Genomic DNA, 16,836 nt, shown 5'->3' with positions numbered 1-16,836 from the left:
GTTTGTTTTATTTTGTTTCACCAGGTCTTGGCAGTAGTTGCTAGTAACTCAAGGTGGTTTTCTCCAGCTGTTTTTCGTTTGAAACCAAGCCAGTAATATCATGCAACGCAAAACCCAAAGACCCTATCTGTATATAAGACATTAAAGATTATTAGTGACACTCTCCATTTCTGACACATGACTCCGAAAAGAGCATTGCTTTCAGGTTCTTTTCCTTGGAACATCAGCACTTATTGAGCATTTTCATTCATATGTAGATAACAGTTCAAATGCAGATAACAGTATGAGTTAAACTGATGTTGCATAATTTCAACAGTACATGCTCCAGAGTGGTGCCAACTGTTCAAACTTACTTTGAAAGTCCAGATAAGAGACTTACAACATAAAATCACTCTGTACATTATCCTTTGGATAGGAGATGCTGGAGTTAGCTTTCTGGTGAATTCTAAGTTATTTCAGAGTCTTCTGAAATAAGCTAGCACAAGCCACTGGTGAGAGATTCATACTAATTTAGGAGCACTGTGAATCTACAGACTACAAGGCTCAGTATTCCTCTGTATTTTTTAAAAATACCACTGTGACCCTTTCATGTCTGTGTAGTGTGAATTAACAAGATGATGTAGCGGTTTTTTCCCCATTTTTTAAAGCATACTTTTTTACTATATATAGTATATACAATATAGCATATATATATATAGTATATATTTTATATACTTAAGCATACCTGTTAGAAATGTTTGTTTTCTTGGCCAGGTTTGCAGTCAGTGACAGCTTCTGTTGTTATGGCTGTGTATGTGGATCATCGAGTAGAAGCTCCCGATTCAGTTGCCTCCCCTTCTCACATAGCATGGCACCCACTTCATCCACTCCTGGCAGTCGCTTCCATCAGCACAGCAGCTGGGGGCTGTGTGGATATCTACCTGGAACAGGTGAATAACCAGCAACTTTGCTGTTGCGCTTGATATAATTCTGCTGGTTTGAAACTTCACTTTTTTTATCTATATATTTGCAGCTTTACTTATCCTCCTGAATCCCTTTCTCTGGATTTTAATTATTATCCATCTCCTCTGCTATCTAGGTCATGTCAGAATCATCAGCTACTATTTAAATGTATTTTATAAAAATGTCTTTATAAATTAAATGGATCTTTCAACTGAAATTTAATTTTTACAGCCTTAAAGTCTTGTTTGTGGTGGTTGCTGACTTGCTTTTCTCATAGTATGAGTATTTCAGACTTGTAAGTAAAATGGACACATGCTGCTTTTTAAAAAGTTTTTTTAAAAATAAAAAGTACAAAGAAGTGTACATTAAAAAAAATCATTCCTCCACCCTGAGACTGAACTGATTTGCTAGACAAAGCTTGTTCCATTTGAGTAGGTTGTTTCCTAGTATGGTTTCTGCCTGTAGACAGATATTTCCCTTGCATACTCTAAACTTTACACAAGAGGCTTGCGTAGGACTTTAGTTTGCATAATTTTCAGGAAAAAGTGTGCTATTTTGGGAAATGGTACTACAAGATATCTAACAGCAGACGTACTGGAAACGTTCAAGTCTGTTAATATGAGTAGCCTATAAAATATATACTTTTCAAAGTACATTATGAAAAATTGTCATGTAAATTTCACAAATGGAAAAATAAATACATAGAGAAGTTAAATGATTTGGCTGAACTATTTTTGCAAACCATGCACAAAGGAGTATCTACTTTTAAGAGCTCTTCAAGCATTAGGTTATTCTGTGTGCTCAGTGAGGTGCTTTAGTCTTTTCTAAAAGTTGGGTTTTTTACCTTGAAATGTTCTCAAATGCTTCTTGTCCTTCATGCAGGAGTAAAAGCTTGATATTCAGTGAGAACTGCTTGTATATGCTGTGAGGGGAGAATAGCCTGGCAAAGCAGAGTGAGGCAGTCATTTAACACTGCTGTGTTTTCATTAGCAATTTTCAAGTGGATGTACTGCATGTTGTAGCACGTTTTTATGCACGTGAAATAGCTGTAAAGAGAATTTGTGTAGCCAATTCATATGTCTTGCAGGAACCTCGATTACATGACAGTCCTTTATCACAGAAAAATATCTTGCTGACTGGGGAGCAAATCTGAAGGTTTAGCTGTATCCTTGTGCTGAGCTCACACTTTATTTCGATTTGCAGGGAGAACATGTGTCTGATGCACATGTTGAGAGAAGCTTTCAGGTCACATCACTTTCCTGGCACCCTTCCAGACTGATTCTTGCAGCAGGCTGGGAGACAGGAGAAGTTCTGATACTTAACAAACAAGACAAGGAGCACCACGCTGCACCACCAAATCATAACGCCAAAATTACAGTCCTAAACTGGAGTGCCAGTGGTACCCACCTTGTGTCTGGTGATAGGGTAAGTAGTTGAAATGCCAAACGTGTGTTTGATGTGGAACACAGTGCTGCAAACCCTGTGGGAAGGGATTATGGAATAGATTGTTAGGGGAAGGGACAGTTGTAAGGGGGATAAATTTCCATGCTTTAGGTACAAATTGAAACTGTTAGGGAGTAAAATCAAATCTCAGAGTTTTCACTTTTTCTATAATACTCATTGCTGTTTTATCAATTTATCTTTAAATAAAAGTGTATCTAATCTCAGTATGGGCTGAACAGTAGGTTAGGGTTTAGGGCTATTTAATGGATGGGGTGACTGAGGCATAGACAATTTGAATTATTTGTTCCTGTCTACGAACGAATTTTGTATCAGACTACAGCTGTATTCCAGCTACAACATAATAATCTGTAGTGAGTGCATAGCAATGGTCACTTAAGTACAAAAAAAAACATGTTAATCTCTTTGTTCTGTTTTTATTAATAGTCTAAAAATGAGTCAGACTTACTGTATGGAAAATATGTTGTGGAAGTACTTGAAATGTGACCGTCTTTATTTCTGGATGAGCTGGTTGCCTTTTTGTATAGTGAAATGACAAACTAGCTATGGAATATTTAGTATTCAGAATTAAGTATTCATAGAAGATTTTGTTTTTTCCAGTTCTTGAGTGAACAAATGAAAAAAAAAGATTTTTTTTCTATATTTTCCCCGTTATAAACTTGAGTTTGTCCAAGAATTTAATTCCTGCTCTTTGAGAATTATTACCTAAGTAAGTCAGAGGAAAATAAAATTTTAAATCATTGTTTGTAAAATTCTGTTGCTGCATTAATCTTCTTCTTTATTAGAAAAGAGAAAATGCTGCCCAGACAAAAGAAGGTGAGACACAGTATAACTGAGGTCTTATTTATATGGAGATGCCACAGCTTACATTAACTCTAAATTTATGAACAAATTTTTTTCAAATTGATTTATATGGCATCAGATCACAGTAATGAAGTCATCTTAAAACAGATATAGCTGTCCTTATAGTAAAATTTGAGAATTTTATAGACTTGTCCAAACTGTTCTTCTGTTGACAGTATTAATCAAAGTAGAATAAGCAGTGGTTTCAAGGAAATACCTTAACATGACAGAACTAAGCCTGTGCATGTGTTAACATGAATGCTCTTCAGTTTCATGTAGTTTCAGTTGCTATAATTGGAAAGACCAACCTCAACAGATGGAGCAGCAGAACTGCCTGGTGTCCCTGGCCAATGAAATGTGGGTCTTTACAGACCTGCAGCTGTGTATGTAATGGCCAGCTTGAGCTAATCAGCCTTGCTCAGTGCCCAGTTCAGCATCCTGGGCCTAGCTCCAAGGTCGTGTCTGCCCAGGACTGCACTGGGTGGGCCCACTCAACCCTTGTGTTGCACATTCAGTGTCATTGTACCATGGTCTGATGTGCAGCACAGATATGCTCTATTTCATACATCTTTTCCAGTAAATTTTACATGTATTTTTAAAAATTTTTCCCATGAACGTTTATATTCAGGAAATTTTCATTAGGTGAGTGCTGCCAGGATCATACTCTGCTCATATTAGAGGAATTTCTTTAGAAAGAAAATAAATATCTGGGCCCTTATTTGGTTTCTGTTTGACTTCATAACTGAGAATGGTCAGCTGAAAACATTCAGCCATCATAAATCCTGACTTGGAAGAAAATTATTTGAAAATAACTTCTTAAAGTTGTTATAGGATGCTGTGAAAATCAGAAACTCTTAATTTGTGTTTTAAGTAACATGGATGACTTCCAGTTTTCGATCACACAAAAGAATACCAGGGATCTGGGTGTTTTCTGTAATGACAGTGTATTTATAAGGCAAATAGGCTGCATAATAAGAAGCTAAAGCTTTGGGTTGTTAAGAATGATTGGGAAGATACAGGATACTTTAAGAGTAAATTTTGTAAATGATAAGGTCAATGTCCTTTGTCCTTTTCAAGTACCATTTGAAAACAGACCAGTTCTGCATCCTTTCTATAACCAGTCACACTTAAAACAGGTAGTGAGCTTTTTTATTTCCAATCTCACAGGTTCCAAACTCAGAACTGAGTTTGCAGCTAGATTATCTAGATACAAGATGGGTTATCTAGCATGGAATGTAAGGAAGGTTAGCAGCTTTATAAAGCTGAAGGCTTTTCCTTCAGTTTATAAATGCTGCAGGTATTCTTAGGTGGGATCCCTGGAATTTGGTGACAATTAAACACGAGAGAAAAGTGAGAGAAGGAACCAACAGGACATGAACTTTCAGATGATAGGGTTCTGGGATTTCCAGAGGTAACCAGCAGAGTGTATGAACCACAAGTGGCCTCTTGGAACAAGACTACAGCAGTTTCAGAGATGCACAGCTGTGTCACAGTCTTTAAACTGTAAGAGCACTGCACTTAATAAACATTTTTAGGAGGTATAAATATTCTCATCTTACTCCTGAAAAGAAGTTAGAAATTTGATTCTTGATTCTTGGGAAAAAAAGAAGGCAATGTTACCTTGGAAGGTCTCAGCTGCATCTCGTGTGGCTTTTAGTAAGGATTGTGAAGAGGAAGTGTTTAGAGTGTACCACTGCTACTCGTCTTTCACTTCTAGAAGACTATACTCCACTGAAAACAATAAAGAAAAATAGAGCAAATTATAATACCACTTTATTGTTATCTATCTTAATGAAATAAAATTAGATTGAACTTCATATTGCAAAATGTTGCTAGTTTTTTCATGTAATGCTTACACACAGGGCCTCCAAATGCAATTTGGTTCCTCCTAAGCACTAACATAATAACAACAATAAATAATAATCTTAAAATTCCAGCTGTGAGGCTGTAGCATGTCAGTTTGTTGGGGTGGTTAATGTCTATGTCATGCTGAACTCTGTTTTTGCTTCTCTGCCTTCTCCATTCTTCCCAGTCACCAGGGATTTGGTGCACATTCTGAGGGGGCACTGCAGAATGGGCCCTACCTTCAGCACCTGTGCCAGGCTCTGGTGGCCAACTTCTATTGACTACTGTTGAGTTAATTAGCTAACCAGTCTTTCTTTCTTTAGAGCCTGTGATTCCTCTACTTACTAAACTCTGTTTCTAAAGATGAATTCTTCTTGTACTTGAATGTCTACTCCGAAAGAAGAGGAAAGCTGCAGAAATTCTGAAATTCTTTCTTCAGGTTGTCTGCATCCTGTGACTTCACATGTGTCTAATAGTATACTGATGCTCATCTACATCAGTGTATACTGTACTCAGGGATGCATATCTTACGCTTTACTATCCTTTATCTTTTATCAATCAGAGTACTTGCAACAACAAAATTGAAAGGCAGTTACCTAAACAAATATCTGTGGCTTGTATCAGCACTAGCGTGGCCAGCAGGGACAGGGAAGGGATCTGACCCATGTACTCAGCACTGGTGAGGCTGCACCTTGATGACTGGGTTCAGTTTTGGGCCCCTCACCCCAAAAAGGCCATTGAATGACTCGAGCGTGTCCAGAGAAGGGCAACGGAGCTGGGGCAGGGTCTGGAGCGCAGGTCTGCTGGGGAGCGGCTGGGGGAACTGTGGGGGTTTAGTCTGGAGAAGAGGAGGCTGAGGGGAGACCTCCTGGCCCTCTGCAACTCCCTGGCAGGAGGGTGCAGAGAGGGGGGATGAGTCTCTTGGACCAAGTACAAGAGGGAATGGCCTCAAGTTGTGCCAGGGAAGGTCTAGACTAGATATTAGGAAGTATTTGTTTGCAGAAGGGATTGTTGTTTAGCATTGGAATGGGCTGCCCAGGGCAGGGGGGAGTCCCTGGGATCCCTGGAGGAGTTGAAGAGTCGGGTTGACCCAGAGCTGAGGGATCTGGTAGAGTTGGGAACAGTCAGGGGGAGGTTCATGGTTGGGCTGAAGGACCTTCAAGGTCTTTTCCAACTGAGATGATTCTGTGATTCTGTATATGCTACTTGAGAGGAAAACTAAGGCTGTTCCATTTAATTGCTCTGGCAATGTAATTTTACTAAGAATGGGTATGACCAACAAGCTCTTTTAGGTAACAATTTTAAATAAGCAAATAATACGTTAAAGAACCTATTTGTTCCATGTGCCTTAAGTGGGAGTAACTGTATATGCAGCTAAATGAAAGGAAAGGTGTTGTTCTGTCGATGAGATGTTTATGTGCACTGACTACTTGGAATCTGGATTCTCATCTGTGTGTAAAGGGTAATGAATTAACTGTTACTTTTTTCTAGTACGGTGTCTTGGTTCTCTGGAGAATGGACCAGCGAGGCAGAGTGCAGGGGCCTGCCCTGCTGAAACAGGAGTTTGGGAAATGTCTGGCGCACTGTGTGTTCCGACCGCCCCCGCCTGGCGAGTAAGTATTGTGCTCTGTCAGAGCGCAGGGAGAGCAGGGAAAAGAAAATCCTACTCACAGACAAAGCGTTTTTTAAACAGATATAGTAAAAGGTTCTCATAACTGTCCTTTTATTTCTAGGTTCTTCTGCCACTCTGGTAGCTGTGTCCTTTATGCAGCAACAGATCTTCCTTTTGTCCATACTTTCCTCTCTGTTGCTGTTGACTTTTCTTCCTTATCATTAACAATGTTGTTGATTGTGAACAGCAGAAAGCACACTGAAAACACAATTATCCATTAAATTATTGGCAAGAATAATTAAATTAAAAGTCAGTTCTTGAACATTATTATTTCTTTCCAAGCCAGAAATGGGAAACAGATCTAGTAAAAAACCAAGTTTTCCTTGTCTGTCCCACTTGTGTTTCACATCTCTGTAAAAATGATGCTTATGGAAAAAGGGTGAAACAATGCAAATGAAAACTTTTGCAATGAATGAAACAAATTAAACTTTTACTTTGTATCTTTTTGAGTTTGTCCTTTTTCCAGTCAGTGTATGAAATATCTGTATTCTCTCTTTACCATATGTTTTATTAACTACTCATCCATTCTTTGAGGTGGAAACTACTCTGTTCTGTAAGAAGCTGGAAATCAAGTATCTCTCTTTGCAGGGACTTTGTACAGCTGGCAAAAGCAGCGGTGAGTGGTGATGAGAAGGCATTGGATATGTTTAACTGGAGAAAAGCTGGAACGGGAGCACTTCTGAAAATGGGACTCCAGGAAGGACTCTCCTTCTTTATCGCTTTGACAGATGGTAAGAGCAAAGCCACTTTTCCAGTCTGCTGGAAGTTAGTTTCCTTGATGCTTCAAAATAGCTCAGTGCACAATTGACCTCTTTTCATATGTCCAGCATCTAGACTGGACATATGAATCTACCCATATATCCATCATATTTATAAATCCAACAGGATAGAGTATCCATAGGAGTTAAGGAAAGTTTGGTAAGAAGAAATAAATAAAATTATTAAAGTATTGACATCTTCAAGGTGAGTCCTTTCCAGAAGGACACCATAAGTATTGGCTTAGTCAGGTTCCCAAAGAAGTCAGTGTAGGGAAAGTGATCTGTAGCACCTAAGTGTAAATAAAATTAGAAGCTGTCAGCATTTTGTGCAAAGCTTCAGAACCATGCACGTGCTTTGTTTTTTTTTTCTAGAAATAGGCAAATACTGCTAGAACATAACTTTTAAAATAAATTATTAATTTATTTTTTCACTTTTTTCTTATGCTTTGAAACGATGTTCAGTGTAAGAAAGCAAAAAAGTCTGAGTCTTTCTTTTGTTAGTTTTCTTCCTGATATCACTTCTTCCCTGGCATTTATCTTTTCCTCTCCCTTTTACGGTTCTGGGTACTAGTTTGCTCTGAGCTCATTTTCTTCCTACCCCAGTTGTTCTCATCTCTAACCTCCTGACTCTTTGGACTGGAGCTGGAATGTGTGTGACCAGTATTGTAATGAGTTTGTTTCTGGTAGGTGATTCGAGTATGTAATCCTCTCGATACAAGTGTTTACCATTCCGAAAAACATTTAAGTTGTGCTGGTTCTACAGCTCAATTACAGTTTGATTCAGTGTTACATTATCAAGAGTGAGACCTGGCATTTACACCAGTATAGCTTCCATGTGATTGCAGGAGTGGCATTGTCCAGCTCTATGTTTGTTTTGCACAACAGTGGGCTGTACCTCATTTGACTTGTGAGTTACGAGTCTCTTTACTAGATATGAACCGTTTAAATGAAAAAGAGGTACAAGGCTTAGTTAAACGTACAAGGAGAAAATCCTTGATTAGCTGTGCCTGTACACCCTCAAGTTCAAAGAAACTGTTGTGGTGGTACACAGCTCCATCTAGGGACAGACTATGTATCCTGCAAGTGGGTGTCCACATGTTTCTTCGGCCTCCTTGTTCAAATTTTGCAGATTTCAGTCAAATGACACTGACTATTTCTTTTGAGCTACTCATTGCCTAGGTTGATTTGGGCACATGTATTTTGGACCCAGTTCTTAATCTAGTGATCTGTCATAACTTCAGAATCAGTTAATACTTTCATAGTGTTTAAATTTGACTTGCAAATTTCCTTTAGAGTATGGATTCTCAGTTCAAACTTGTTTAATAAAAATGAATTAAAAAACCCCATTCTTATTGCATGTTTTTAAATATCTCAAAAGAAATTTGACTAAAGACAATATAGCATCTTTTAAAGCAAAACTAAATAAACAGTTAAGCCCCTCATAAAAGCCCAAAACAAAATGAAAAAACCTCCCAAGTTTCTATTAGTCTAGATATTTTTTTGACACTTCCAAAACACTGATCTCTGCAGTAAAACAATAGATGAAATTCAGGCAATATGTTACGTGAGATGCTTATCTGAAGAGCAGATACCTGAACTGATAACTTTCAGAGGTTGTTTTGCAACGCTTTTTGTGAGCACAATGAATCATCTTCATTACTGAGCATTTGAGATGACTGGCACAGGTATTGGGACATAACCTGAATAGTGGAAGTCATCCTGAAATTTTTACTGAATACACCCTTGTTTGTCTTGACTGCAGACGATTTAGGTCATGAGTAATAATCCTGTTCTGGTCCCCTTTGTATTTCCTAAACAGTGTACACTTTCTGCTGCTTTTCTGAATCTCAGAGTTATGTGCTCTACTTAGGTCCCTCAGATTTGTTAACTTTTGAGATTAGTCTCCTGTATGATACAGTGTAAAAACTTTCTTAAAGTTGCTCAGAAAGCTAGAACTCTCTAACCGCCTAAGTAGCTTCAAAATAGCAGGTAGCATTATCTGTGTGATACGTGATACTTTATGGTAATATCTAAGTACAGAAGGCTAGTTTAACTTATGAAACAATTTCAGATGACAAATAAAATCAAAAGGCTGTACGTTTCTTGTAACAGATCCCATAGAACAGAAATTCAGTTACTGCAAAGTATTACTACAGTAAACAGATGTCTGTGTGATTAAAAAATGCCACGTTGGAGAACTATCCCAACAGTCCCCCATATCACTACAGACCGGGTGATGAATGGATTGAGAGCAGCCCTGCAGAGAAGAAATTGAGGGTAGTGGTGGATGAAAAGTTGGGTGTGACCCAGCAACGTGCGCTCACAGCCCAGAAAGCCAACCGTGTGCTGGGCTGCACCCAGAGCAGTGTGGGCAGCAGGGCGAGGGAGGGGATTCTCCCCCTCTGCTCCATTCTCCTGAGACCCCCCTGCAGTGCTGGGTCCAGCTCTGGGGCACCAACATCAGAAGGACACGGACCTGCTGGAGAGGGGCCAGAGGAGCCCACGAAGATGCTCGGGGGAGCTGGAGCACCCCCCTGTGAGGACAGGCTGAGAGAGTTGGGGGGTTCAGCTGGAGAAGAGAAGGCTCTGGGGAAACCTTACTGTGACCTTTCAACACTGAAAGGGGGCTTATAACAAAGATGGAGAGACACTCCTTACCAAGGCCTGTATTGTTAGGACAAGGGGTAACAGTTTTAAACTGTCAGAGGGTAGATTTAGATTAGATACTAGGAAGAAATTCTTCCCTGTGAGAATGGTGAGGCCCTGGCACAGGTTGCCCAGAGAAGCTGTGGCTGCCCCTTCCCTGGAAGGGTTCAAGGGTTGGACGGGACTTTGGGCAACCTGGGCTAATGGAAGGTGTCCCTGCCCAGGGCAGAGGCTGGAACTGGATGGTCTTTAAGGTCCCTTCCAACCTGAACCATTCTGTGATTTAGCAAGAGGGGTGAATGATGTTACTTGAAGTTTTGTATCAGGGAGAAAATGAAGCCATGTGGGAGAAGGTGGGAGAGGAGTTTGAATTTTTTTTTATATAGTTGGAATGTTGTGGATCGTAATATATTTGTGAGAGTTTTTGAAATTAAAACATTCTTTTTAATTAGTTACATCAAATTGCATCTTGGGTATAACATTTTAGTGTGAATCCTTAATGTACATTCTTCTACATTTGTTTTTTCTGCTTCAGCTTTTGGGGGAAAATATTGTGTCATTTCATAGGGTTTTTTGATTTGCACTGGTTTGAAATGTCACATTTATATAATGTCATGATTTACTAAGAAATTATGTATGTGTGTGTGGCATGAGATCTGTCTGATTTGGATTACTTCATTTGTTTGGGTGATTTCTATAATACCATTTGCAAACTGCTGTACTAATTCAGGGGTTTTTCACTGGGTACATTTATGATTGATGCAGTATTACAATTTAACAAAATGAGAATGGCTTTTAAAATGTTGATAGGTGCTGTAGTTGCCAAGTCACACACACTGTTATCAGTGTTCTCAGAAAGACACTATCCCATTTGCTTGTGAAATTAATGTAGAAAACCTGTATTTAATGTGTGGTGGAGTGTTTCTAAACAACGAAGAACTTAATATCCTCTTTTTTCTGTAATCTAGACTCTGCTGTAAATTGCACCAATTCTTAGCTGCTGTTCTTCCTTCACAAATTATTATTAATACTGAAGATTTCAGAAGCCATCGTTCTTGCACACATATGCAGAAAGTTTACTTCTGATTAAAATTATTTAAATGATGGCCTTTAAATAATTCCCCTCTGGATTTCCTAGATGGGGGAAAATGTAAGTAAGTTTAGGTTTATTGGTCTGGTCAACTATTGTAGTCTGTGTCTTGAGACAAACTGGAAGACAAAAGAATTATGGTTATTTTAACTTTTCAGCACTTGAGGAATATTTTATTAATGTAGAAAGAAGCAACTTTGATTTTTGTAGCTAGAAAATATTAAGTAAAACTATACCTTGTTTATATGTACTACAGGTTCTGTGCATTATGTGAATGAGAAAGGAAAGCCAAGGCATGTATTGTCCACAGAAAGTCTGGTCCAAAAGCTTCTGTTCATGGAGAAAAGAGATGTTTTAGTTGTTATAACAGAGAACTTGCAGTTGTCCTTGCATGCAATTACTCTTGAGGGAGAGGCAGAAGAGCTCATGAAGGTAAGAGTCAGACTACAGGGTAAAGTTGCAATGTTTAATCTTTATAAGTATTTGTTAGGGTATTTTGATTATGACTTTTTTGCTTACAAATGAATCAACTTTCATTTTTGTTTCTCAAATCATACCTTGATGAGAAAATATATACTCATTTGAAAGGGGAATAGAGTGGTGTGTTACTGAACTTGGAAGGAAGGATTTCATCTTGCCTTCCTGTTTCTTCTTAGTTTCTTTAATTTTGACACTATGTTAATGTTTTCACACTTCATTTAACTTGATTTAGCGAATTAGAGAAGGGTTACAATTTCTAGTATAATCAAATACGTGTTAAAACGTCTTGTGGATAAATGGTTCATAATCTGTGTCCGTTTTATAATCATCAGTTGCTCAGAGCTGTCTTATCTTTCATATTAGTAGGAGCAATACCTTTTCTTGGTGATACTGTCTTTGTCTGCAAATCTGAAAGCTAGTTTAGTTCTCACATAGTGAAAATGTTCTTCAGAGCTGCGAAGGCTTGGGATCATAGAATCATAGACTGGTTTGGGTTGGAAGGGATCTTAAAGACCATCTAGTCCCAGCTCCCCTGCCATGGGCAGGGGCACCTTCCATTAGCCCAGGTTGCCCAAAGCTCCGTCCAACCTGGCCTTGAACCCTTCCAGGGAAGGGGCAGCCACAGCTTCTCTGGGCAACCTGTGCCAGGGCTTCACCACCCTCACAGGGAAGAATTTCTTCCTAGTATCTAATCTAAATCTACCCTCTGCCAGTTTAAAACCATTATCCCATGTCCTGTCCCTACATTCCCTGATAGAGTCCCTTGCCATCTTTCCTGTAGCCCCTTTAAGTAGTTGAAGGCTGCTATAAGTTCTCCCAGAGCCTTCTCTTCTCCAGGCTGAAGAATCCCAACTCTCTCAGTCTGTCCTCACAGGGGAGGTGCTCCAGCCTCTGATCATTTTCATGTCTCACTTGGACATTGAACCGCTGACCACAACTCTTTGAGTGCGACCACCCAGCCAATCCCTTACCCACCGAATGGTCCATCCATCACATCCATGTCTCTCCAGTTTAGAGACAAGGATGTCGTGTGGGACAATGTCAAATGCTTTGCACAAGCCCAGGTAGATGATGCCAGTTGCTCCTCCCTTATCCACCAGCACTGTAACCCTGTTGTAGAAGGCCACCAAATTTGTTGGGCATGGTTTGCCCTTAGTGAAGCCATGTTGGATATCACCAATCACGTCCCTATTTTCCGTGTGCCCTAGCAGAGTTTCCAGGAGGATCAGCTTCATGATCTTGGCAGGCACGGAGGTGGGACTGGCCTGTAGTTCCCTGGTCTTCCTTTTTTCCCTTTTTAAAACTGTGTGTTATGTTTGCCCTTTTCCAGTCAGGGGGAACTTCTCCAGACTGCCACGACTTCTCAGGCATGATGAATAGTGGTTTAGTCACTTCATCTACCAGTTCCTTTGGGACCTGCGGATGGATCTCATCAGGTCCCATGGACTTGTGCACCTTCAGGTTCCTTAGATGGTCTGAACCTGATCTTCTCCTACAGTGGGTGGTTCTTCATCCTCCCAGTTCCTGCCTTTCCCTTCTGCCCCTTAGGCGGTGTGGCTGGAGCCCTTGCCAGGGAAGACTGAGGCAAAAAAGTCATTGAATATCTCAGTCTCTTCCATATCCTGGGTAACCAGGTTTTCTGTTTCCTTCTGGAGAGGTTCCACATAGGTTTTTTTTCGTCTTCCTTTTATCACTGATGTACCTATAGAAGCTTTATTTTGGTTGCCTGTGATGTCTCCGGACAGTTTTAATTCTGTCAGGGTGTTGGCCTTGCTAACCTGATCCCTGACTACCTGGACAGTTTCTCTGTATTCCTCTGTATTTTTAAAAGGAAGCTTTTAAAAAATAAAAACCCACAAGTCATAGAATCACAAATAATGTACTGACCCAAAAAACTATTGTACAGGGACAAAACCCAAACCGACCTCATCCATGACTTATAATTACTTTGGCTCAAACAAAATCCTGTACTATTGGAGAATACTGCTTGGGGGGATGGAACCCAAACCTTCACCTTCCTATGATTTTTTTTCTTTTTTATCTAAGATTGTAGAAGTAAGCTTTGATATTTCATATTTTAAAGCAATCTTTATCAAGTTCTAAGAGAGAATCTAGTACAAGAGAAAACTGCTTCTTTCCTACTTAATTAACCCACCACAAGGTTTCTTTTATTGAATTGATATATCATACACCTATGCATTTAGTGATGAACGCTTCCTGAGAGAAACTATTGGTCTGTCTGAACTGACAGAGAGGTCTATTCTTATATTTTAAACTTTTAGCTAAAGTAGGAAATTCAGGTGCTTACTGTCTTTGTGTGTTATTCCTACCATCTGTAAATCTATTTATTTACTTATCATTAACAGGTGAAGTTGAGCGGGAAGATAGGTCATTCTGCAGACATCATCTTCATAGACCATAGTCTTGTTGTTACAGCACTAGGCGAGACGGTCATCAGGTAAGAATCCTGTTTTAAAGCTGTTCTGGTTGCCCATGAGAAGTGCCAGCCAAAAGGTTTATGGTCTGCATTGCAGACCATATTTTACCAAACTGTTTTTTCTTAACCAATAACAAAAAAACCTCCTAATATTTCCTAATTTTGTTCCTCAAAATAAATAGAAAAATAAAATGAAAAATCTGTTTCTTTGAGGACAAAAATTAATTCTATATAATCTTTGTTTCTCTATATCTATATTTTGTTTTGTCAGGGAGTACTACCCAAACCTCTTCCTTTCTGATTGCTGTTAATGCTTTCTTCTGAAAATCTATCTATTTGTGTTTTTTGCATGAAAAAGCTAGCCACTTTGCTGTTCTTTCCATTGTTATTGTCTGATTGTTAGGATAGTCATAGCGTCAGCAACAGGAAAAAAAGTGCTTGCTTTTCAGGATGTTTCTCTGTTACTCTAATATAAGGCAAGTACTTTGGTTACTTTTATCCCTAATTCTTTAAACCAAGTATGTTACTTTGCCATGCTGCTATGGTGCCATGTTCTGTAGTTTTTATCTTTTTGCATCTGTTTAAAAAAGGTATTAAATCTTCTTTCTCCCTGTCTTTACTATGACTTGCTCTACCTGTTTTCTCTAACTTTTCTGGGAGGGTGGGGGTATTCCAGTAACATCAGTAGTTCACATTCTTGTGTCTCCATCTACTACTATCAGAGAAAGTCTTCTGTTAATTTTGTGAGAGTGTGATAGAGACCAAGTATCAAGAAGGAATATGCTTGATGACAATGTTTAGTTCTAGAAAATACATCTGGAATTGAAAGGACTACTGGTTAACCAAGGAATATTCTTAAAATAGAGGAGGAAGCATAAGTTGGGAGGAGGAAAATTGCAACTAGATCTCACTTCTTTTGTTTTGTATTTTTCTTAAAGCTGGGTTTGCTTCTGAATCTTTCTTCGTAGAAGAATATCACAAAACATGCTGCAGATTTAGAAGTCAAAGGAAAAGGAAGGAGATTGTTAAGAAATTCACATTTCAGAGGCAGCTGCTGGCAATTTAATTTTAAAAATTGAATGATCTGGGCATTGTGGAAATAGCAAATTAATTTCATGTACAGCATCCTATTAACTGTGTTAGGAAGATACATGGAAGGAAAAGCATTGTTAACACCCTTATTTTGTGTGTCTTAGGTTCTGGGATTTGGACCGAGATGAGAACTATGTGCTCTCCCCAGATGTGCAGTTTGGCTTTGAGGGAGGAGAATCTGTTAACTGTGTTTCTTACTGCAGTGCTAAAGGTGAGAAATAACATGGCAGCTGTGATCTCTGGATCCTAAACCTCAGCCTTCAGTGCCTGTAGTCATTTCAGTATATTTGTCTTGTGTACTGAGGGTTTCAGTAACAGCATGTGATGTAGAAGCATTTTAGTTCAGATCAGGAGTGTGCTTTTGAAGGTACAGTGAGATAATTTGGTACTCACCACACATTGTCTCGGTGTGGAGTTGTCTTCTGGCACACAAGCTGGATACCCTTTGAACTGTACTTTGTACTGAACAGGTACAAGTACTCCTGTAGTACACCTGATGCACTCCAAGATGTTACAGGCATCAGTCTACAAGCCCAGACTAGAGCTAATGCCAAACATATATAGCATGGTCCTTAAAATGTTTTCTACAGAGCTACTCCAACACGTCACCTTGTTGCCAGTGTAGCCATAGCTAGTGTCCACTAGAATGGTTTAATGGTGACTTGCCCATGGTGACTACAAAACCAGCTATTAAAAAGTAAACGGTTAAAATGTAATCATTGTCTGATAAATTTAAAAGATAACTTCATCTGGTACTTTAGAAAATGGGCCTTGCCATGTGAAACTTCTGCCATTGTTTCTCCAGAAAGAAATCCAGTTCAGGACTAGGATGCTGGGTTGCAGGAAGGCAAAGAAACGGATGCTGCTAGACGAAGGTTTCTCATTACCTTAGAACCAGATCTAGATTGCCTGCTACTTTGTATAATGTGGGTTTGTTTTTCTGAAGTTTAAGATACGAAATGCCTAAAAGGTTTGTGAATGGCAGGCCTCTTAGCAGCTGGTACAAACAAAGGGAGAATAGCCATGTGGAGGAAGGCAGCAGGATCCGATCAGAGCGCACGGGCTTTGGAGGGCAAGGAGAAGTGGAAACTTCAGCCACCTACAGAACTTGAAGGAAATGTCACTCAGATAAAGGTAAGATGGGAAAGAGTCTTCTTGCATGTTAATAGGACTTTACAATCATTAGAGGAATGGATCATCTTTGTGAAACAGATGAAGATGATCACTATCATACAGATAGGTGCATCAGTAGACGCTGGTCCTCCTTCAGAAGAAGGAGTATAAACCATCAGGATCAAATAACTTTTAAAATTGAAACAGGCAGAAATATTATCTGTAGCTATTTTGTTACAGACAGGGTTGAAAAGCTCAGCAACATAACACACTGAAATGTAAATATATCTCTCTGGGAGAATTAGCAGTCGTGGCATCCTTAAATCCAAACATCTCTCATTTTATGTTTCATTGACAAACTCTTTGTATTCAGCACCCTGAAATTATTTTCTGGGAGATATATTGTTGGAAATGTCAAATTTATATAAATTTATTAAAATAACAAGCAAAATATCTG

At 39.1% G+C, this 16,836-nt stretch overlaps 1 protein-coding gene across 2 annotated transcripts in view; it reads left to right on the top strand.

The window, feature by feature from the left end:
- The first annotated feature begins 753 nt into the window (after positions 1-753).
- The window catches only part of IFT140 (intraflagellar transport 140), an 86,184-nt gene continuing 70,101 nt past the window's right edge, over positions 754-16,836 (top strand). For both annotated transcript variants that reach the window (XM_026858781.1, XM_026858780.1), the window contains exons 1-8: positions 754-929; positions 2,146-2,367; positions 6,583-6,704; positions 7,352-7,494; positions 11,514-11,689; positions 14,104-14,195; positions 15,371-15,477; positions 16,252-16,400. In XM_026858781.1, coding sequence (XP_026714582.1) covers positions 783-929; positions 2,146-2,367; positions 6,583-6,704; positions 7,352-7,494; positions 11,514-11,689; positions 14,104-14,195; positions 15,371-15,477; positions 16,252-16,400 — 1,158 coding nt within the window. In that variant the 5' untranslated portion in view covers positions 754-782. The remainder of the gene's footprint in view (positions 930-2,145; positions 2,368-6,582; positions 6,705-7,351; positions 7,495-11,513; positions 11,690-14,103; positions 14,196-15,370; positions 15,478-16,251; positions 16,401-16,836) is intronic.

The sequence above is a fragment of the Athene cunicularia genome (assembly GCF_003259725.1).
Source record: "Athene cunicularia isolate RWA chromosome 14 unlocalized genomic scaffold, athCun1 chr14_part1, whole genome shotgun sequence".
NCBI lineage: Eukaryota > Metazoa > Chordata > Aves > Strigiformes > Strigidae > Athene > Athene cunicularia.
Note: the sequence above shows the minus strand (reverse complement) of the source record. Positions and strands in the feature narration are given on the sequence as shown.